Source organism: Lonchura striata, unplaced genomic scaffold (genome assembly GCF_046129695.1).
Source record: "Lonchura striata isolate bLonStr1 unplaced genomic scaffold, bLonStr1.mat Scaffold_165, whole genome shotgun sequence".
NCBI classification, from domain to species: domain Eukaryota; kingdom Metazoa; phylum Chordata; class Aves; order Passeriformes; family Estrildidae; genus Lonchura; species Lonchura striata.
The window spans coordinates 199987-224045 of NW_027461107.1; the positions used below are offsets into that span (position 1 = coordinate 199987).

General features: G+C 51.7%; 1 protein-coding gene across 1 annotated transcript; it reads right to left on the reverse strand.

Annotated features, from left to right (window-relative positions):
* Nucleotides 1–503: 503 nt before the first annotated feature.
* Nucleotides 504–23531, reverse strand: LOC144248539 (uncharacterized). Its single transcript, XM_077790649.1, has 3 exons — nt 23523–23531; nt 22349–23108; nt 504–982 (listed from the first exon to the last, which is right to left on the reverse strand). Exons 1-3 carry the CDS (start codon nt 23529–23531, stop codon nt 504–506), a joined length of 1248 nt encoding a protein of 415 aa, XP_077646775.1.
* Nucleotides 23532–24059: the final 528 nt, after the last annotated feature.

Here is a 24059-nt window from a genome sequence, read left to right on the forward strand (position 1 = left end):
TTGGCTTGGATGGTCCCAGAAGAACCAAATCCTCCCCTTAACCTCAAATTCACATTCAAATCCCAGTAAAATGATTCAGCTTTAGATCTCTTTTATTGATTTCTTTATTTTTACCCCAATTCTATATGTTCTGATGGGATAAACAAGGAGATTATTCAGGTGGGAAAAGATCTCCATGATCATCCATTATTGCTTGATGCCACCAGAAGAAAAAGTGACACAGCAGGTAAGAATTTCTTGGGCTTTAAAGTCAAAGAAACAGCTCTTCTCAATTAATTTTCAATGTTGATCAGAGTCCCGATGGATTTTCCTGGTCTGTGTTCATCCAGGTGTCTATGGGCATCCAGGAGGATTTGAAGACCACTTTCCAGGTGTCTTCTCATCAGAGATCACAAGGAATGTGGGTCACCAGGGCTCTGACCAACATGGGTCTTCTAAAGGGGGATGGAGTGGGAGCAGCGCATGAAGCTCTTCCTGCAGTCGGGGCAGTCACAGGGCTTCCCTTACCTGTGCCTAAGTTGGTGTCGAGTCAAGTGAAAGCTCCTGGAGAAGCTCTTCCCACACAGGGGACACTCATAGGGCCTCTGCCTGGTGTGGATGTGCCGGTGCCGGACAAGGTGGGAGTTTTGCTTGAAGCCCCTCCTGCAGTCGGGGCAGTGGAAGGGCCTCTCCCCGGTGTGAATCTGCTGGTGCTTGCAGAGAGCAGAGCTCCACCTAAACCTCTTCTGACACTCGGGACACTCATAGGGCCTCTCCCCAGTGTGGATGCGTTGGTGGATGATGAGTTCTGAGCTCCAGCCGAAGCCCTTCCCACACTCCCCACACTTGTAGGGCCATTCCCCGGTGTGGATCATCTGGTGGCGGATCAGGTGGGATTTCCGCCTGAAGCTCTTCCCACACTCCGAGCACTTGTACGGCTTCTCCCCATCATGAAGCTGCTCATGGACCACCAGCTCTGAGCTCTGGCTGAAGCTCTGCCCACCTTCCTGACACTGGGTGTGTCTTTCCTCCTCAGATGACCTTGGGCTGGTTTTGCAGCCCCTCCTCCTGCGGGATCTCTGGGGCTTTTCCTCCCCGTTGGGTTCCTGTGCTGTGGAGCCAGTCAAAATGGCCTCTTCCATGAGGTTCTGCTGCGGGGATTTGTCCTTCCTGGTCTCCATCTGCAGCTCCTGCTCTGGGGGAGGAAGGACAAGGAGAGGATGGGATTTGCCAGAGGGAAGGGCAGGGAGATCCCCCGAGTGCGTCCCCAGCAGGAGGACACCGGCAGCGGGGCTGTCCTGCAGCTGGGGGCCAGGCTGGGCTGGGAGATGGAGCAGGAGAGAGAGGGAAAGGGGCACTGACTTCCTCCTCACCTGCCTGGGCATCCCAGGGCATCTTCCTCTTCCTTGCAGCCTCCTCCTCCATCTGGAAGACATTTGGAGATGGGAAATCCTGTTTTGAAAGGAAAACAAGGGATGAGCACAGTGAGTTTTGTACTGGTTTCAAAGCAAACCTGGGAGAGAGTCTAAGCCAGAAGGACAATTTAATAGGAAAATTAAGATCAAAGCTATGATACAGAAAGACTGGTTTAAACTCACAGAGTCAGGATATAACCTGACACCCTGATAATCAGGGTGGTGGTAGCAGGCTGATGAAATGGTGGCTGCAGTCCGGCTGGAGTGATGAACGTGATTCTGTCAAAGCAGTGATCCTGTAGAAGGGTCTGGTCTTCCTCTGAAGGTCCAATGGTGCTTATGGAGCTCTTGTCCTCTGGGAATGCAGCAGGCAAGGTGATCGTGGTGTTGCAAGGGTGAGATTATATCCAGGTAGGAATGCTTGGTTCCTCCCCCTGGGCGGAGCATCCCACAATGGGATGATGTAATTTTATCAGTGCTGCAGTGATACTCAATGGCCCATTAAGAGAAGATGGCCCCTGAAGGGCGTTATCAGGGCTGAGCCATGGAAGAGATAAAGAACACTGCCCCACCTGTTGATAACAGTTTTTGGAGATGGGGACTGAAAACACTTTTGGTTACATCTGACACTGTAACCTGAAACAGTGAGGGAATACCTGCTTGGGTTGGGGGGTGAACACCACCCCCCTTACCCAAACTGGCTCAGGTGTAAAACCCCCACCCTGGGAAGGCCACGCACACAGGGGACAATGTCACACTTGCCCTGTCCCAGGGGAGATCTCTGTTCCTGTCAGTCCCTTGCTCTCTCCCCTTTTCTCTTTCTTTCCATCTCTCTCTCTACCTCACATTTACTGTCAATAAAATCCACTTTGGATTTGGTCTCCTTAGCAGCTTAATTGCGGCAGAGGCATCTCTCTAACAATTTTGTTAACCAGATTGTGACATTATTTTTGCACAGTGAGTTCAGGGCACTGTTGTCTGACCCCAAGCGTGTTTGACAGCAGCGTGGTTCCCTCCTCTGAGAAGGTTTTGCCTCTTTCTGGAGGATCTCTTGGAAACTTGGATGCATCTTTCTCTGAGCAACTTATGGAAGAACTTATGAGGAGAATGGCTGTTGTAGGTGCCCAGTGTAAAGATAATATTTTCTTGTCCTTCCCTGCAAAGTCTGTTAAAATCACTGAAAGAAAGGTAACAAATGATACCAGCAAGACTGACAAGTCCTACAAGAAGCCCAGCTCTCACTAAATTCCTGAATAACTCCCAAATTCACAGGTTTGGAGGTTTTGTCCAAATATGAGAATCAATATCTTTTTCCTCCCTGTCACCTTTGTCATAGCTACACAGCGCAGTCCCTTCCTTTTAATAATCTGTATTGGGCCAAATTTTCACTTTTCTTTTATTTGAACCTGCCAGCAGCTGAGCTGGAGCTGCATGGGAACTGATGAAACTTGGAATTGCCACAGAATCGCTTCTATTCTTGGTTTATTAATGTTTGGGATTTGTTTGCGTTTCCATCACAAGTGACTTGTGGGAAAATGAAATATTCATCAAAGTACTTTATGCAGAGTTATGTTTGATTTCTGCAAGTTTATTTTGTCTGGTTCCCAGGGGATATTCAAGGGGTCTCTGTCCCCTCACCCTGGGGGATGCTCAGGGGGTCTTCATCCCTCTGACCTCCGGGAAAGTTTGTGCAGGGCTGGGGACCAGGGGCTCTGTGTCCCTCTCACCGCTGAGGGTGCTCGGGGCTGGGGGGGCTCTCCGACCTTCTCATCCTTGGGGAGGCTGGGGGGTCTCTGTCCCTCTCAGCCCTGGTGTGACCCCACCCAAACATCATTGGGGTCAGAGGGACAGAGACACCCCCAAACCCCCAGAAGGGCTGAGCCTGGGATTTGGTTTGGGGCTGAGGATTTAGGAAAGGGCTGGAATTGGGTCTGGGGTTGGAGTTGTGGCTGAGATTTGGATTAGAGCTGGGATTGGGGTTAAGGCAAAACATGGGATTGGCTTTAGGGCTGAGGCTGGGATTGGGTCTGGGCCTAGATAAGTTTGGCACTGGGCTGAGATTAAATACGGAACTCTGAGTGTGTCTAACCGTGGAGTGAGATTGAGACCAGGATCAGGGTCAGGGTTGGGACTGAGCACACACAGGGGGGATGTCACTGCAGGATGTCCCTGGCATCATCCCAGCCCTCCTCAGGCACCTCCAAACATGGGGGGCAGCTGGGTGCTCCAAGATCCAGGTTCTCCCATGCAGCCCCCCAATACCAGGTGAACATTCCCTGAGGGCTGCCCTGAATGTGATCCTTGGGGCTCTGGGATCAGCCCTCACATCCCTGTGGGAGCAGCTGCAAACATGATGAGAGATTTTTCCCCTCCTCTTTATTCTGGAAGGGTGAAGCCCAGCTGTCCTTTTCTGCTGCTGCCTCCTTCTCTCCTCAGCTGATGATGTCAAACTCCCCAGGAGTAGGAAAATCCCCATTCCCTGTTTCCTTGTGGCTGCAGCCTGGAGCATCCGCTCAGAATGAAGAACTTTCTGACAGCCCTGCTGAATGACACCAGGAGGAGGTTGGTGAAAAAGTGAGGAAATTGTGTTTTGATTGGAAATACAAGATACAAAATTATTTCTTTTCATCCCATTCATTTTCAGTCCATGGCATTTCTGTTTTCAGAGTGCCACCTTCTCAGCTGATTGTGTTTGTGTCCTCCTTTCTCTCCTGCCTTCCTTCACCTGCTCTGTTTCTCTCTCAGTGTCTCCCTTGACCCAGGGCAGCTCTTACAAAAGACCCTGCCCTGATTTCATTCCCAATCCATGAGCTACAACAACCATGGGTGAAGTTATGAAGGCTGGCAGTGAAATGTCACTGTAGGATCTTGCTCCACTTGGCTTTTGGGTCCTTGTTAAGAGCTTTTCCTTCAAGGGCAGGAACATCTTTTCCTGGCTGGGAACTGGAATTCCAGCCCCTGGGAGTGTGTGACATGGATCCCATAGGGGCATTCCTGAGGCTCTCAGGGTGCTGCTCCTGCCGTGCCTCCCAAGGAGCTGTGCAGGGCAGGGGACAAGGTGCAGCAGCTGTGTGAGCTCCCAAAGCACACAGCAAAGGTGGATTTGCTGGGCATTTTCTGACACATTCACAGCTGGAAGCAGAGGGAAGAAGGAAAGGGAAGCGAGTCCCTGACAGAATCCCAGAACTATTGGGGTAGGAAGGGACCCTGCCTGCAGGTCCCAATCCCGTGAGGGAGTGTCAAGATCCGTTTGGAGGAGCAGGGTGTCATGATGTTTCATTTACTAATCCCGAAAATGCAAAAAGGCAAACAGCAGGGGACCATCACTTTAATCACAACAAATGCATCTTAATTATAGAGTGCCAACAGCAAATGCAATGGAGGGGACAGAAGGGAAATAAAGGATAGAAAGAAAAGGAGGGGAAAGAGGTTTATAGTTTCAAAGCAGACAAAATCCTCTCTGGTCCAGACAATGACAATCTATTTTCTTGTGTCAGGGAGAATCTCAAAATCTTGGTAATCTCAGGGGTCTTTCATGGTCCTCTGTCTAAGTGGGGGAAACAGGCAAAAGAAAATGAAAGTCTATTGAAGTAATTGAGGGGGAACAGGTAGAATGAAGAATAAGTCCATTGAAGCCACCGAGGAGGAACAGGTCATGTTTTCAGCTGTGAAAGAGAGACATTGTCTTCTTAGTCCATCAACCACACCTGGGAAACATCTCACATTGATCAGGCCAGCCCTCCTCTCTGTGGTGGGGGTCTCAGTCTCAGTCCTTGGGAGGGGCTTCGATCTCTGTCTGTCACAGTGGTCACGAGAGAGATGAGGGGTCTTCCATGAGAGATCACCAGAGTTACCCCAAAGTTCATTTGGCCAAGAGGTGGGAAAATCCGTGGGTTCAGCAGGTATCATGAAGCCGGTGTGAGCGCGTAGAACAAGCCACTCCTTGCCAGGTCCTTGCCAGGCCCTGCTCGAAGCAGTGGTCTGTGGTGGTACAGCAAATACACCTGCAAAAATCACCTCTCCAAGCCGGAACTCCAATCAGGGTCTCCAGGATCTCAGTCTCTGCCATTGCGGCAAACATGAGGCAAAAATGAGGGGAACTTGGGACCGTCTCTTACACAGGGTGCTGATGTCCTTTGAAGGGGAACGATCCCCACATGCGTCCAGCGCTGCAATAAACATACCGTCCATACAACTCCTTACAGGATTTGTGGGGATTGATTTTCTATCTGCGTTTCAGCAACAGAGCTAGCAGATTAAACAGCACATTTTACCTATGTTAGCAAGCTGCTAATACTTCAAAACAGCACATTTCACCTAAATCCAAATGGATTTCTACCCTGTTAAATTTAACCTGTAAAATACCCTGTTTCAACGCCCAAGCACATCTTGCCTGAGAGGGACAGAGCACTCCCCTGGCATAGGGGTGAGAATGATGGAGACCCCCTGGGGAATGGCTTGGGGTGACGGGGAGAGAGACACCTCCTCAGGAATGGCCTGGGGTAACAGGGATAGGGACAGGGACAGCCCCTGTGGAATAGCCTGGGGTGAAAGAGATGGGGACAACCCCTCAGGGAATGCCCTGGGGTAACAGGGCCAGGGACACCCCTGGGGAATGGCCTGGAGTGACAGGGAAAGGGACAACCCATCCAAGCCCCTCCCAAGCATCCCCCAGGGTGAGAAGCACAGAGACCACTCGAGCATCCCCTGGGGACCAGGTTAAACAAACTTGCCAGAAATCAAACTTAACCCTACAAAAAATGCCTTGAGGAATATTTGCTCTTCCCACAAGTCACTTGTGATGAAAATGCAAACAAATCCCAAACATTAATAAACTGACAATAGAAGCAATTCTGTGGCAATTTCAAATTTCACCACTTCCAGCACAACTCCAGCTCAGCTGCTGGCAGGTTGTGATAAAAGTGGACATTTAGCCCAATACAGGTTATTAAAAGGGAGGGAAAGCTCAGTGCAGCTGTCACAAAGGAGACAGGTAGCAAGAGAAAATGATTCTCACGTTTGGCAAAGCCCCAAAGCTTGTGTATTCAGGAGTTATTTGGCATTTAGCTACTTTAGCAGGACTTCTTGTGGGACGTTAGTAACCTTTTGTTCCTCACTGCGTGGTGAATGATCCTTGCCAGTCTTGCTGGTATGATTTTATCCCTTTCTTCCAGTGATTTTAACAGACTTTTCAAAGAAGGAAAACAAAATATTTTCTCTACACTGGCCACCCACAAGAGCCATTTTCCTCATAAATTCTCCCAAAAGTCACTCAGAGGAAGCTGCATCCAAGTTTCCAAGAGTTCCTCCAGAAAGAGCCACAAACTCCTCAGAGGAGGGAACCACGCTTCTGTCAAACATGCTTGGGGTCAGACAACAGTGCCCTGAACTCACTGTGCAAAAATAATGTCACAATCTGGTTAACAAAATTGTTAGAGAGATGCCTCTGCCGCAATTAAGCTGCTAAGGAGACAAAATCCAAAGTGGATTTTATTGACAGTAAATGTGATGTAGAGAGATAGATAGAAAGAAAGAGAAAAGGGGGGAGAGCAAGGGACTGACAGGAACAGAGATCTCCCCTGGGACAGGGCAAGTGTGACATTGTCCCCTGTGTGCGTGGCCTTCCCAGGGTGGGGGTTTTACACCTGAGCCAGTTTGGGTAAGGGGGGTGGTGTTCACCCCCCACCCCGAGCAGGGATTGCCTCACTGTTTCAGGTTACAATGTCAGATGTAACCAAAAGTGTTTTCAGTCCCCATCTCCAAAAACTGTTATCAACAGGTGGGGCAGTGTTCTTTATCTCTTCCATGGCTCAGCCCTGATAACGCCCTCCAGGGGCCATCTTCTCTTAATGGGCCATTGAGTGTCACTGCAGGACTGATAAAATTACATCATCCCATTGTGGGATGCTCCGCCCAGGGGGAGGAACGAAGCATTCCTGCCTGGATATAATCTCACCTCTGCAACACCACAATCACCTTGCCTGCTGCATTCCCAGAGGACAAGAGCTCCATAAGCATCACTGGACATTCAGAGGAAGACCAGACCCTTCTACAGGATCACTGCTTTGGCAGAATCACGTTCATCACTCCAGCCGGACTGCAGCCACCATTTCATCAGCCTGCTACCACCACCCTGATTATCAGGGTGTCAGGTTATATCCTGACTCTCTGAGTTTAAACCAGTCTTTCTGTATCATAGCTTTGATCTTAATTTTCCTATTAAATTGTCCTTCTGGCTTAGACTCTCTCCCAGGTTTGCTTTGAAACCAGTACAAAACTCTCTGTGCTCATCCCTTGTTTTCCTTTCAAAACAGGATTTCTCATCTCCAAATATCTTCCAGATGGAGGAGGAGGCTGCAAGGAAGAGGAAGATGCCCTGGGATGCCCAGGCAGGTGAGGAGGAAGTCAGTGCCCCTTTCCACCTCTCTCCTGCTCCATCTCCCAGCCCAGCCTGGCTCCCAGCTGCAGGACAGCCCTGCTACCGGTGTCCTCCTGCTGGGGATGCACTCGGGGGATCTCCCTGCCCTTCCCACTGGCAAATCCCATCCTCTCCTTGTCCTTCCTCCCCCAGAGCAGGAGCTGCAGATGGAGACCAGGAAGGACAAATCCCCGCAGCAGAACCTCATGGAAGAGGCCATTTTGAGCGGCTCCACAGCACAGGAACCCAACGGGGAGGAAAAGCCCCAGAGATCCCGCAGGAGGAGGGGCTGCAAAACCAGCCCAAGGTCATCTGAGGAGGAAAGACACACCCAGTGTCAGGAAGGTGGGCAGAGCTTCAGCCAGAGCTCAGAGCTGGTGGTCCATGAGCAGCTTCATGATGGGGAGAAGCCGTACAAGTGCTCGGAGTGTGGGAAGAGCTTCAGGCGGAAATCCCACCTGATCCGCCACCAGATGATCCACACCGGGGAATGGCCCTACAAGTGTGGGGAGTGTGGGAAGGGCTTCGGCTGGAGCTCAGAACTCATCATCCACCAACGCATCCACACTGGGGAGAGGCCCTATGAGTGTCCCGAGTGTCAGAAGAGGTTTAGGTGGAGCTCTGCTCTCTGCAAGCACCAGCGGATTCACAACGGGGAGAGGCCCTTCCGCTGCCCTGACTGCAGGAGGGGCTTCAAGCAAAACTCCCACCTTGTCCGGCACCGGCACATCCACACCAGGCAGAGGCCCTATGAGTGTCCCCAGTGTGGGAAGAGCTTCTCCAGGAGCTTTCACTTGACTCGACACCAACTTAGGCACAGGTAAGGGAAGCCCTGTGACTGCCCCGACTGCAGGAAGAGCTTCATGCGCTGCTCCCACTCCATCCCCCTTTAGAAGACCCATGTTGGTCAGAGCCCTGGTGACCCACATTCCTTGTGATCTCTGATGAGAAGACACCTGGAAAGTGGTCTTCAAATCCTCCTGGATGCCCATAGACACCTGGATGAACACAGACCAGGAAAATCCATCGGGACTCTGATCAACATTGAAAATTAATTGGGAAGAGCTGTTTCTTTGACTTTAAAGCCCAAGAAATTCTTACCTGCTGTGTCACTTCTTCTTCTGGTGGCATCAAGCAATAATGGATGATCATGGAGATCTTTTCCCACCTGAATAATCTCCTTGTTTATCCCATCAAAACACCTAGAATTGGGGTAAAAATAAAGAAATCAAGTAAAGAGATCTAAAGCTGAATCATTTTACTGGGATTTGAATGTGAATTTGAGGTTAAGGGGAGGATTTGGTTCTTCTGGGACCATCCAAGCCAAGGGACATGGCCATGTTCTTGTAGTTGTTCCAGCAGAACGGGTCCATCTAACCTCATCTGTTCTCCAGGAATTCCGGCTGTCTGTCCCAGTCCCTGGCCTGCGTCTGCCCAGTCCAAGTGTTCCCCACAAAATGCCCAAATTGCTGCTGAAGTGTCCTAGCTGACCCTTGCTGGGGATGTTCCTGTCCACCAACCTTTCCCGCTCAGCTCCATGGAGGGCTGGGAGGGGTTTTAGGGACTCCTGGTGGGACTGAGAGAGGCTGTTGTGGCTCTTGGGGCCATTTGTGGTGCTGGGAGGGGGTTTGGGGGCCTGCTGGAGGTAACTGGGATATACTGGGAATGAGTGAGGTCATCCTGGGGGCAACTGGAACCATACTGGGGACTCTGGGGTGACTGGGATCGAGCATGCTGGGGGCAATTGGAATATACTGGAAGTGTCTGGCACCATACTGGAGGGGACAACACTTGTAACAGCTGGGACCATTCTGGTGGCAAGTGAGGGCAACTGCGAGTGACCGTGTCTGTAATGGGGGCCACTGAGGTCATACTGGCAGTGAGCGGGAATGTACTAGGGGTGACTAGGTACAACTGGGAACATACTGGGTGGAACTGGAACAACACTGAGGGGGACTGGGATCATACTGGGAGTGACCAGGAACATTCTGAGGGCAGTTTGGACCATGGTCGGTGCAACTGGGATATACTGGGAGCAACTGGTACTGCACTGAGGGTGGCTAGAAGTGGTTCTGGGCAACTGGAATTATGCTGGAAGCAACTGGGAGGAAGTGGGTGTGACTGGGAGCATGCTGGGATCAAGTGGGATATACTGAGAGAGACTGGGAATCACTGGGATCATACTGGGAGGGACTGGAACCACAGCAATGGCCTGGGCTGGGTGATGTGGGGCCTCAGAGAGCGCAGGGAGCATTGTGACACTGCGGGGCCTGATGGATCCAAGGGGACATTGTGACACTCTGGGCCCAGCCTGGCCGTGGGGTGTTTTGGGAGCCCCGGGGTACCCAGGGCAGCAGAGCAGAGCCCCTGGCTCAGGGGCAGCAGCTCCTCGGGAAAACCTGGGCGGGCAGCAGGGGATGCCCAGGGAGAAGAAGTCATAGTCCAGAGCCCCAAGGGTGGCAGTGGCTGAGGACAGGGCAGGAGGGAGAGGCCACTGCTGGGATGGCGCCGGAACTGCCCAGCATCACAGGGCCTGTATGACATTACAGACTGGGCTGTGTGACATCACAGAGATGGCTATGTGACATCTGAGAGGCTGTGTGAGGTCACTGGGGAGGTCACTCTACCCCAGCCCCCTCCCAGTTCCCCCAGAGAAGTCCAACGCTGCTCGTGCACAGCGGGGTCCCCTGTGCCCCCAAGTCCCCCTGCCCCTGGCGCCGCAGCCTCCCCCAGAGGATGTTCCATGAGATCGACCCCAGAGCCTGACACGGGGACAGGGGCAGGAGCCATGGGGGGTGGGACAGGGGCACAGGGACCCCCCGGCAGTGTCCCCGTGTCCCCCAGGGCCAGAGCCTGGGCCAGGGCTCCTTCACCCTGTTACCAACGAGGGCTTGAGAGCGCTGAAAAAATCCCCAGCAAAAACCAGATTTAATATTAAAGTGACAGCAGCACAAAGTTCCTTGGCAAGAGTCACTCTGCTCCTGACTGGACACTTCAGGCACAGCAAGGAAACAAAGCAACAACAAAACCAAACAAAATCCAGGCAATCAAACCAGAAATGAATTGAGAGCTGTTCCGGTGTGTGTGACACAAAAAAAATGAGGGCAAGGATAAAAGGAATATGGCCCAAAACCTTAACAGACCTAAAACCTAATAGGAATTACCTTATACCTTTACCTTAATTTCTACATTAAACTTAACAATTTAGCAAAAGAACAGAGCTTAACAGTATTTAACCTAACTTATAACCTATAACTATGCAATTTAAAACAGGAATAACATTTAACAATATTTAACTTAACATATAACTTATATTAAACATATGAACTTAGCAAAAGAACAACTCTTAGCAGCGTTTAACTTAGCTTAGACCTCGTGATTTAGCCTTACCTACAGGCCTGACTGGCTCTGCTATCCAAGGCAGTCAGACCCCTCAGAGAGCAGCATTCCTGCCACATTTCCCCAGCACAGGCACTCCTGTGTGCACACAGACACAGAGAGTCAGTGCAAGGCACCTGTGAGAAATTCCCCTGAGGGCAGGGAAATGCTCCCTGAGGATGCTTTGGCATCTCCCCAGCAGGGAAGGGTTGAGCCTGGAGGAGTGGGGGGATCGGCCCAGGCTCCCTCGTTGCCGTGTCTGTGCCTGCAAGGATGCGGCACCTCTGTGAGCTGGGGAGAGGCCAGGGCTGCAGAGGGGGGATGTTGTTGGCAGCTCCATGAGGACGCTCTGGGACGCTGCCCTGGGCTGTGCAGCGCACTGGGGATGGATCAGCCCCTGCTCTGCTGCTCCTTCCCATCTCTCCCAGGGCCCTTGCAGAGCACCAGCCATGCTGTTTGTCCCCAGCCTGCCCACGGCCAGCCTGGGGCTGCTCACGGGGGTTTTCTGTGCTGAGCATTGGCCTGGCCGTGTTCTTGAGAGAGCCTGGGCAAGGAGCCTGGAGCCCCCAGGCCCTGGCCTGAGGCGTCAGCGCTGCCCCAGCAGTGCCCATGGCCTGTCCCTGCTGCAGCCCCAGCACTGCCACCCCCAGGACTGTGCCCGGCCCCGAGAGCACTCAGGCCCTGCAGCAACACCAGGGCCACCAGGGCAGCGGGGCAGGGCCACGGGAGCAGCACTGGCAGCACCAAGTGCTGCTGCTCCTGGGCACAGCTGCTGTGCCAGCCCTGATCTGCCCCAGCTCTGCACACAGACATTGCTGCTGCAGCCCCAGAGAAGGCAACAAAAGGGCATCTCTGCAGAAAAATTTGCCGGGACATCATTTAGTACATTTAGAACCACCAAAAATGAGAAATGGCACAAACAATGATATTTATTGTGGAAATATGAAAAAACCAAAACAAACAAAAAACAATTCAGAACCAAACTAACAGGAAGTATCACAGATTATTTTTATTACAATTGATTTGTAGAAATTGGGCAGCAGTTTAATGTTCCTGAAAGCATCCAGTCATCAGTTTCCGCACTGCAGCCTTGAGCTCCTGGTTCCTCAGACTGTAGATGAGAGGGTTCAGGGCTGGAGGCACCACTGAGTACAGAACTGATAGGGCCAGATCCAGGGATGGGGAGGAGATGGAGGGGAGCTTCAGGTGAGCAAATATTAGAGTGCTGAGAAACAGAGAGACCACAGCCAGGTGAGGGAGGCAGGTGGAAAAGGCTTTGTGCCGTCCCTGCTCAGAGGGGATCCTCAGCACAGCCCTCAATATCTGCACATAGGAGAAAACAATGAACACAAAACATCCAAATCCTAAACAGGCATTAACTGCAATGAGCCCAAGTTCCCTGAGATAGGATTTGGAGCAGGAGAGCTTGAGGATCTCTGGGATTTCACAGAAGAACTGGCCCAGGGTATTGCCATGGCACAGGGGCAGGGAAAATGTATTGGCTGTGTGCCGCAGAGCATTGAGAAAGGCACTGGCCCAGGCAGCTGCTGCCATGTGGGCACAAGCTCTGCTGCCCAGGAGGGTCCCGTAGTGCAGGGGTTTGCAGATGGACACGTAGCGGTCGTAGCACATGATGGTCAGGAGGCAAAACCCTCCTGAGATGAAGAAGGCAAAAAAAAATAGCTGGGCAGCACATCCTGAGTAGGAGATGTTCCTGGTGTCCCAGAGGGAATTGTGCATGGCTTTGGGGACAGTGGTGCAGATGGAGCCCAGGTCGCTGAGGGCCAGGTTGAGCAGGAAGAAGAACATGGGCGTGTGCAGGTGGTGGCCGCAGGCTACGGCGCTGATGATGAGGCCGTTGCCCAGGAGGGCAGCCAGGGAGATGCCCAGGAAGAGGCAGAAGTGCAGGAGCTGCAGCTGCCGCGTGTCTGCCAGTGCCAGCAGGAGGAAGTGGCTGATGGAGCTGCTGTTGGACATTTGCTGTGGCTGCACATGGGCACCTGTTCATGGAGAAAGGACAGGGACAAGTCAGGAGAGGCTGCTTGGAGCCAAACCTGGGCCATTCCCTGCAGCCTGTCCTGCTGCAGGGAATGGCCCTGGTTCCTGCTCTGGGAAAACCTTCACCCATCTATGTGTGGGGGATCTCAAGGAGCCATCCCTGCCCTGCTGCCCTGGATTTGTGGCCCTGTGGCAGAGGGACAAGTTTGGATATTCAGGATTTGTCAGGGGAATCACTCTTACTGAAGAAAGGATTGGTACAATCTGCACTTCCAGGTCTAAAGGATGGCAGGAACTGATTTTAGGAATTATTTTCCTACCCCCACATCATTGCTGGCTCTCTCAGTTCAGAACTCCCCAGCATTACTGCTGCACTCAGTGTTTGCCACTGAGAGATGAGAGAGGCAAAGGATTCCCTGTGGCTGAGGGAAGGTGAGGGTCTGGATGGGTTTGTTCCCCCAGCACTGCTCTGCCCAGCCCCCTCTGCTTCCCTGAGCATCTCCCTGGGCCTGGACATCCCCTCCTGAGAGGTGCCGTGAGACTGACCAGCCAAAGTCACAGTTCTGGAGTCTCTGTAAATGTTCAAACATTCCTTTGATGATCCTGTGTGTCTCTTTAAACTCAGAATATTCTTTCATCCTGGGATTACAATTCTTGCTCTGCTTCTCTCTTCCACCTGTGTCTGTAATCAAAAGAGAAAAAAAACCTCTTTGCAACAGTGTTAGAACAGTAAGGTAAAAAACAGAAATTTATTGTAAGCTTCCAGGTCTCCCAGTGGGGATGGGGCACACCCAGCCCCTGATTTCAACAATTTATTAAGGTTAATTAATTAGGATACTTAAGAGGGGCATCCAGGAGAAGATTCTGTTACCCCAGTAGCCCATCAATAGGTCAACCCATTGTGGTATACATCCAAGGGCTTCCTTGCCCCAATTTTTGTTATGACTGCTCACATTCCGGTCAAAACGCAAAATGTTCCTCTTTCAGGTCTGCTTCCTGATAATAAGACTATACAGTATTTCAGGAATATACTTAGACAGTCAACTTATTGTTATAAAATCTAAGAGAAAGTTTAAGAAATGTAGTAGAGTTAATTAAGGATTATAGTGATAGAACTATATAATAGTGATTTAATAGTGTTAATTAAGAGTTTAATAGAGTAAAGCAAAGATTATAATTTTATAAGTATATAATAGTTCTTTACAGAGCTATGGCTATATGAAAAATGTATAAATAGCAAAAATCTTTGTCAGCAGCCTTGTCTTTCCCATCCTGCTCCAAGCAGGAAATTGAAAACACTCTCAGGAAAGCTCCTGATATTTACAGCAATCCCAAACTTACCTTCTTTGGGAAGTGTCCTCCGGAGCTGTGCCCAGGCTGGTCTGGAGCTGGGAGCAGCCCTGCCCCAGCCAGCCCCTCTCAGCAGCAGCACCTGCCCTGCTCAGGGTGGCTCCTTCCCCCCACAGCTCCTGGCCAGTGCTGGGAGCAGCTCCAGGGCCGGCTGAGAGCTGTCCCTGGCAGGCAGCAGAGTCCCTGGCCCAGCACAGCGCCCTGGGCTGCAGGACCCTGCTCTGCAGGACAGCCCTGGGCACCCCTGGCTGCTCTGCACAGGAGATGAGCAGAGAATGCACTCACAGGGTCTGTGGGCATTGGGATGTTCCAGCTTTAGGAGATCTCTCCAGGAGCTGCAGCTGCATTGTCCTGCAGCCAGAGGTTCCTGTGCCAAGGGCTGGCAGTGATTCTGCCCCAGGCACTTCTCAGCCCCTTCCCAGCCCTGACTGATTGAAGCTCTCTGTGCCTCTGTGCTGTGCCCGGGCTGGCTGCAGGCAGTGCCCCAGCCCTGCTGGGCTGGCAGAAGAGCTGCTCAGCAAGAGAAATGTGCTTTTGAAGCTCTGCTTGGTTACCAGGATCTCCCTCTGTGCCAGAAGCCCGGCCCAGCTCAGCAGCACAGACACAGCACAAGGACTTTAATGACCCTCTGGGGCTTTGTGCTCAGGCCCTGAACATCAGGCCCTGAGAGGGAGCTGCAGAAACCTCTCCAGAACTCCAAGTCAGAATCCAACTCCAAAGTTTCTGGGACTTTTAATGTGTCCCACTGAGGGACACGACTGAGAAAGTGTCCCCAGACCCCAGGCAGAGCAGAGAACTGGAGGCACTGATGCCAGGTGGGGATAAAGAGAAGCCAAGTCTTGGTGCCCTGGGGCACAGCAGGGTCTGTGCCACCAAGGGCTGTGAGGAGACACCTTGTCCTGAGGCCCTGGGGCCTCCTGGCACAGTCCCAGCCAGTCTGGGCACTGTCAGCCCCTGGTCCTGCCCTCAGCATCCCCCCCTAGCCCACATCCCAGTGGGGTCAAGGATCTGCTGGAAGGAGTCCCTAGGGAGCCTTGGTCAGGAATGGCCTTGGGGGCTCCTTCATGCTCCCAGGGACTGCAGGTTTTTCAAAGGACTTTGGCTTTTGCTTTTGCCTTGGAGTCTCTGAGAGGTTTATGCAATCCTGGCCTCCAATTATCTGCTTTAATTACTTCCTGGAGAGGCTTTGTCAGGAACAACACTCAGTGGGGCCCATTAATGCTTCACGGTACTTCAGTTTTATTAAGGTACTTGGTGTTTGCCTTTTGATCTACTCTGTGATAGGTTTGTGCAATCATGGCCCCAATTATCTGCTTTAATGTGTCCCTTGAGAGCTTTGTACTGACACTCAGTGGGGCTCATGAATACTTTGAGATTCTTAACTTTTGTAAGGTACTTTGGATTTTCCTATCCACATTGAGAGTTCTTTGTGCTATTTGCAGTCTCTGAGAGGCTTTTGTGCCATTCTGGCCTCCAGTTCTCTCCTCCAAGGACTCCATGAAGGGCCTGTGGTATAGATGGACCTTTGTGGGTCTCATTAATGCTTTAGACTCCAACCACCTTGGGGTTTTCCTCTGACTTTGACTTCGGGAAAGGTTTGTGCAATCTCCTCTCAGGCCCTGAGGTTCCAAGGCTCAGCTCCAAATGCACCACAGGGCTCATTAGGATCAAGCAAGTCCTGATAAACCATGGCTCTGCCTCAATTTCTCTCTGCTCTCGTGCAGTTTGTCAGGAAGTTTCTGTAGTGGTTTTGGTTCACCATTTTGAGATTTCTCGGCCAATGCTTCAATTAGTGTGGTGGGTTCAGTGTTGGCTAATTACCAGTGCACTCACTAGAGTATACTTACTCATTTCCTGCTGTGAGATAGGATTAGGAGAAAGGCAAAGTGGTCACAAAATTTTAAAAGGGTATAAATAAAATTTTAATAACAATAACTAAAGAAAGAGTGATAAGAATTAGAACAAAACTTTCAGAACACTTCCTCTCTCCATAAAACCTGACAATGTAAAGAGAAAAAACCTAAAATTTTCAGTTGGTTTGCCACCTCTAAAATAGTCTTTCTTCATTTCACTTAGGGAGAGAAGTTCTTCTTGTTAATGTTATGGAGACTTCTCCACAAGAACACAGTTATATCATGGCTTTTCATTTCCACAAATAGCAGCTGCCTGGAGAAATCTGCAATTGTGAACTCCCTCCCAGCTTTTCCCACCTTTTCCCAGAGCTGTACTTATGGGCAATGCCAAGTTATGGGATATTAGTTTCAAGATGAGCTGTTTAAGAGCAAAGGTTCTCTTCATATGTTTCTGAAATCATCTTCATCTCTGGGAACAGAGGTCTTCTTCTCTCCCTGAGGGCACAGGGTCTCATCACTGTTCTCCCTTTCTCTGTTCAAACCTCTCACAGGAGATCACAGCTACTGCAAATTTTGTTTACTTTAGCATGGAGGCCTTTGCTGAAACAAGTCATAGCCCCATACTTTTCAATGCCTTACAGGGAAAAAGAGAGTCTGATGTATCAATGACATCCTTCTCCACAGCTTTACCAGGGGATTTCAGCCCCAAGATCAAGGCATCTCCTCATCCCTCCCATCTGGGACTCAACTTCCTCTTCCCTGCCCTCGGTGTGTCCATGCTGCTCCTCTGTGTGCCTGCCCTGTGTCCTTTTCTCTCACTGGAGGGAGGATGGCAGCACTGGCAGAGTCAATATCTCCCGGGGCTGCAGATGGTTCCGTGAGCCCGGCCGGGCTCGGTGCTTGCGGCCGGAGCTGTTTTGCCATGGAGGTTTCTGCAGCGGCTGCGCTGGGGCTGTGTCAGGCTGGGCCGCGCTGGGGCAGGGCCAGGATCTCAGCAGCCAGGCCAGAAGGCTGAGATGGGGCTGGGCCGGCCCTGGCACCTCTTTATGGCCAGAAGGGAAAGAGACCCAGCCAGGCTTTCTCGTCCTTTAACTTGTGTCTGCACAGAGGCATTCCTTAGTTCCTTAAGTTTAACTGATTGTCCATTCTCAAAGCTAATTACTGATTGTTTTTTGTCAGACACAGAGGAAACTGCTAGCAGCTTCTCTCAGGACATCACTTCTGTGATGCAAAACCACCACAGCAGCACAGAGCTCAGAGCTCCTTTGTCCATATATAGTGGTCCTGTGCCCGAGGCCTCAGAACCCGTCCTTGGAAGATCTCTGGACCCTCTCGAAGGTGTTTTCAAATGAAAACATTCAGCTCAGAGTCTAAGAAAATCATCAGAGGACAGGGCCAGCCTGACCTGTCTGTCCCGGCTACTTTTGCCAGGGAGCAATCCTTGGATATATGGAATTTGAGAGGCCAAATTCTAATTTTGGCCATGGTTTCTTGGCAAGATGGTTGTTTTTTGTCCATCAAAAGGAAGGAACAGAGCCTCAGTGTTTCAGGAGCAGATGTGAGGTGACAAGCAGAGGCAAAGACCAGCCATAGATGCCAGGTTTTGTTCTGAGAGATACCCATACAAATAGGAAATTTTTTAGGGAGAATACAAGTTTTGACAATGGGCATCTGAAAAGAGGGGTGGCTTTTTCCATAGCAAGGAAATCACAGAGCACCAGTGCTCCAGGAGCTGATGAGAGGCAGCCCTTGGCATTCCAAGATCAGCCAGACCTGTCAGGTGGCCCCTGGGAGGCCAAGCCAGCCAGACCTGGTCCATGTTCTCCTATCCCATGGGGCCCCACAGTGTCCCAATGGTCCCTGGCTTCCAGGAGGCCCTGAGGTGTCACAATGCCCCCTTGGTGACACCAGGCCCTGAAGGGTCGGAATGGTCTCCATGGTTCCATCAGGCCCCACAGAGTCATAATGGTCTCTGCGTCCATGAAGCCCCACGGTGTCACCATGGCCCCTTGGTTCCATGGGCTCCAGTGGTGCCACAATGATCCCCTTGGTTCCATGAGGTGCCCACAGTGTCACAGTGATCTCCATGGGAAGGAAAGAACCGAGCCCCAGTGTGGCAGGGGCAGCCACCAGAGGCCAAGTGGAGCCAAACTTGACAGTACTGGCAGATTTTGGCTGGGAGCAACCCTTGGATATAGGTAATTTTAGAGGTGGAATCCCAATTTCAGTCATGGACACTTGGAGGAGGATGGTTCTTTTCCATAGGAAGGAAAGGACAGAACACCGGTGTTTGAGGGGCAGATGCAAGGCAGACATCAGAGGCCAAGGGCAGCCAGACCTCGCTTTCCTGGTAGCTTTTGTCTGAAAGCAACCCTTGGATATAGGGAATTTGGGAGGTGGAAGCCAAATTTCAGCCATGTCTGCATAGATAAGGACGGTGCTTTTTTCCATAGGGAGGAAAGCACTGTTGTGTTCTGCTACAGCAAAAGGCACAACAACTGCCCCAGGCCCCAGAGTCTCAGACCTCAGGCAGACACCAATGACCAACAGGGAAAGGAAGGCAACAGGACAGGTCTTGGTGTAGAAAACCGAGGATTCTTCATTTTCCCAGGGATCAACACAAGAAACAAGGTGGTAGGGTCAACATTTTTATATTACAGGGTAGGGGTGGAGTTTAGGATCAAGGTGCAATATTAAGAGAAGGAGACTGCAAAGGGGTGGATCGAGGAGGACAATCAATGGAAAAAACTACAGTGGGGACATTGCAGCACAATTTTAGACAATAAGGGTACAGAAAAAGAACATTCTGGGCCCATTCCTAATTTGATCAGATAGGGTGGAGTGTCTTTTCCTGGGCTTTCAGGGCACACCTCACAGCATGGAGGGGTGGAATCTTCTTTAAGTCATACTCTCGCCGGATGCTGTGTCTGGGTAAAATCCCCGCCTCATTGGGCAGGGGCACTCTACACCTTTGGTGCCATTATTTCTTTCTCTGGCTGTTTTATACAATGAAATAAAACTCCAGCATCTGTGGAACCACCCTTCAATCCTTCCCAGGCTACTCCTGTTCTGTCCTCAGTCTGCACACAACTGAGCCCAGAGCCTGCAGCCTCTACCTGCTGGTTACGTGATGAAGCCTTCAAAACCCATCTTGGGAGATATTTGGGTCCTCCCCAAGGTCTGTGAAAATGGAAAAATAGTTATCAAAGTTATTTTCTCCCAAGTCTAGCAGTGACAGAATAATGGTCAATATCTCTAAACTGAACGAGAGTGGATTTAAATTTGTTAGAAGGAGGAAATATTTTACAGTGATGAGAGTGGCATGAAACAGCAACTGTTTTTCTATAGAAGTGGATTTCCCATCCTAGAAATGCTCAAAAATCAGGGCGTGTGTGCAACCTGACCCAGTGAAATCCCCTCCCCAAGGATGGAATTCCTGTTGTGTGGGTTCTCGGATGTGCTGGGTGCCCTCACAACAATTCTGGCCTGAATGTCTGCTGAGGGCAGCCAGGCTGCTGCAGGGCAGTGACCTCACAGCCATCACCATGGCAGCCCTGTCCCCTGGGCCTGGCTCTCCCCTTTCCTCTGCCCCTGCCTTGTCTCTGCTGGCATGAAGAGTTTTGTTGATAATATCTTGTCCCCAAGGTGCTGGGCCAATGGCTTCCCAGTCAGGCTCCTGGAGCAGAAGTGGCTTTTCAGAGCCCAGCCAGAAATGAGCCCTGAGGCAGCAGCTCTGCAGCGCTGGCCACCAGGCTGGGTGCCAAGGGAGGCTTCTGGCCATGCCCTGCAAGCAGCTGCTGCTGCCAAGGTGCCTCTGGTGCCTCGGGCTGTCCCTGGCACAGCTCCCAGCACGGCACTCTGCCCTTGTGCCCGAGGCCTTCCCTGTGCTGGGGCTGGCCTGGGGCTGTTCCTGCAGTGGGACCTGCCCTGCTCCTGGCACAGGAAAGGCAGTTCCTGCTGGAGCAGGAGGCTCTGCCTGCAATGGGCTCAAACCACTCCAGCAAGGCCCTGCTGACTTCAAAATTTCTTCCTAGAGCAGAATATCCTATAGGTGTTATAGATTCTGGACTGTGGAGTAAATAACTCTGGTTAAAAGCTTACTGTCTAGTCATGATCTGATTGTATTTATATAAATATATCTGGTATTCCATCATTAATCCTGTGGGACAAATTGCATTGACAGATTGTTCAATTCTACCTGTCCAATCGTTTATACATAAACCTTTGACAAATTCTTGGGGCCAGGATTGGATCCAGTCACTCCCAGTCTCCTCTCTTAAAAGGAAATTTAGAAGTCTGGAGGCTCTGCAGGGCTTTTAGAACCCATGGTGGCTGCTGGGTGTCTCCATCTCATGACTCAGCAGGAGTTTCTCCAATAATGAAATAAAGCTTTTGCCTGAAGCTCCCACTCTGCACATGACAGGAGTGTGTGTGACATCCTGGCTCTTTGGCAGCCTGGGGACTCCTGGGATGTCACTGTGGAGCCCCCGTGAGTGCCTGTGACAGATCAGTGCCTCTGCAGCCCAAGGTGCCCTGGGATGTCACCATGGAATGGCTGTGACTGCCTCTGACCACACGGCTCTTTGCCATCCCCAGAAACCCTTGGGAGGGCTCCATGGAGCCCCTGTCTCTGTGTGCGACATTCCAGCTCTTGAACAGCCTGGAGACTCTTGGAAAGTCCCCATGGAACCCCTCTGAGATCCTGTGACAAATCTCATTCTAAGGAGGCAACCATCACCAGGAAACCCTGTTGCTATGGTCAGTTTCCATGGCAACCATCTCCAGGAAACATTTTTCTATGGTCAGTTTCCATGGCAACCATCTCCAGCCCCTGTTGCTATGGTCAGTCCCTGGGCAGCTCCATGGAGACCCCATGCCAGGGGTGGTTGCCATGGACACCAGCTCAGGCCTGGAGCCAGAGCCCGTTGCCATGGCAACCATTGGCACTCCCATCCCCAGGGTCATGGATCCCAGAACACAGAATTGGCTGAGCTGGGAGGGACACATCAGGATCCCCGATTCCAACTGCTGGCCCTGCACAGGACACCCCAACACTGCCAGCCTGGGCCTGGCAGCGCTGTCCAAACGCTGCTGGAGCTCAGAGAGCCCTGGAGCTGCGGCCCTTCCCTGGGGAGCCTGGGCAGTGCCCCAGCAGCCTCTGGGCAAAAACCTTTTCCTGAGATCCAACCTAAGCCTGCCCTGACTCAACTGCAGCCGCTCCCTCCACTCCTGTCCCTGGGCACCAGAGTGAAGAGGTTCCCTCAGCCCCATCCAGGGACCGGCTCCCAAGGCTGCTGCCATGGCCACCAGGGCTGGCACCAGCTGGGATGCTCCATTTCCAGGGGCTGGGGTTCAGGAATGGGATTCCCCAATTTCCTACTCCCACTAAAACCCCACTGGAACTCATTGCCCTCCCACCTTCCATTGAAAGAAAAGAGGGAAAGATCCCTAGCTGGGATAAGCACAATTTACTGGGAACAGCAACAAGATAAGGAACAAACAGAAACAGAAAAAATATTGACAACAGAAGGGATAAGAAAAACTATTTACAGGGAAAACTACATCACCATCAATTGTATCTTCCTGGCCACATGTTTCCTGTTGCATGGAAAGGACACCCGTCTCCTCAGGGAAAGAGAGAGAGAGTCCCTTTCCTGCCCCTGGCAATGACCTGAGGCAGGAGTGAATGTAGTGACAGGGCCATGGCCAGACCCTCATGTCCTTCAATCCAATATCAGGCCATTGGTAGGGGCAGGAAAAGGGACAGGTGTCTTCCCAGCATGGATCACAGGGAACATGGATCACCTAGGCTCTTCCCAACATGGTCTTCCAATGCGGGATGAAGCTGGAGCAGTGCACAAAGCTCTTCCTGCAGCTGGGGAACTTTCAGGATTTCCCTTACTGGTGACTCCGTTGGTGTTTGGTCAAGTCAGAGCTCCAGGTGAAGCTCTTCTCACACTGGGGACACAAGTAGGGCCTCTCCCCAGTGTGGATGCGTTGGTGGCTGACAAGATTGGACTTTTGCTTGAAGCCCTTGCCGCAGTCGGGGCAGAGGAAATGCCTCTCCTCGGAGTGAATCCGCTCATGCCGGAGGAGATCTGAGCTGCTGTTAAACCCCTTCCCACAGGTGGGGCACATGTAGGGCCTCTCCCCGGTGTGGATGCGCTGGTGTGTGACGAGGGTGGAGTTGCGCTTGAAGCCCTTCCTGCAGTCAGGGCAGCGGTAGGGCCTCTCATCCATGTGAATCCGCTGGTGTCTGAGGAGACCAGAGCTGCTGTGAAACCTCTTCAGACACTCAGGACACTTGTAGGGCCTCTCCCCAGTGTGGATGCGTTGGTGGATGATGAGGTCAGAGCTCCGTCTGAATCCCTTCCCACATTCCCCACACTCGTAGGGCCATTCCCCAGTGTGGATGTGTTGGTGGCTGACAAGGTGAGAGTTGGAGCTGAATCCCTTCCCACACTCCCCACACTTGTAGGGCCTCTCCCCAGTGTGGATGTGTAAGTGGCGGACAAGGTGGGAGTTGCAGCTGAAGCCCTTCCCACACTCCCCACACTTGTAGGGCCATTCCCCTGTGTGGATCATCAGGTGTCGTTTCAGATTGTTGCTCTGCCTGAAGCTCTTCCCACACTCCAAGCACTTGTAGGGCTTCTCCCCATCAGGAAGCTGCTCAGGGACCACCAGCTCCGAGCTCTGGCTGAAGCTCTGCCCACCTTCCTGGCCCAGAGTGGGTCTTTCCTCCTCAGAGCATCCTGGGCTGGGCTTGCAGCCCCTCCTCCTGTGAGATCTCCAGGGATTTTCCTCCCTGTTGGATTCCTGTGCTGTGGAGTTGCTCAAAACGGCCTCTTCCATGAGGTTCTGCTGCAGGGATTTGTCCTTCCTGGTCTCCATCCTTAGCTCCTGATCTGGGGGAGGAAGGACAAGGAGAGGATGGGATTTGCCTCCGTGCCACAGGGAAGGGCAAGGAGATCCCCCCAGTGCATCCCCAGCAGGAGGGCACCGGCAGTGGGGCTGTCCTGCAGCTGGGGGCCATGCTGGGCTGGGAGATGGAGCAGGAGAGAGGGGGAAAGGGGCACTGACCTCCTCCTCACCTGCCTCAGTGTCCCAGGGCATCTTCCTCTTCCTCGCAACCTTCTCCATCTGGTGAATGTTTGGGTATGGGAAATCCTGTTTTGGGAGAAAAACAAGGGATGAGCATAGTGAGTTTTGTACTGGCTTCAAAGCAAACCAGGGAGAGAGTCTAAGCCAGAATGACAATTGAATAAGAAAATTAAGATCACGACAATGATACAGAAACACTGGTTTAAACTCACAGAGTCAGGATATAACCTGACACCCCGTTGCTCAGGGTGGTGGTAGCAGTCTGATGAGATGGTGGCTGCAGTCCAGCTGGAGTGATGAATGTGATTCTGTCAAAGCAGTGATCCTGTAGAACAGTATGGTCTTGCTCGGAAGGTCCGGTGGTGGTTATGGAGCTCTTGTCCTCTGGGAATGCAGCAGGCAAGGTGATTGTGGTGTTGCAAGGGTGAGATTATATCCAGGTAGGAATGCTTGGTTCCTCCCCTAGGCGGAGCATCCCACAATGGGATGATGTAATTTTATCAGTCCTGCAGTGACACTCAATGGCCCATTAACAGAAGATGGCCCCTGGTGGGCGTTATCAGGGCT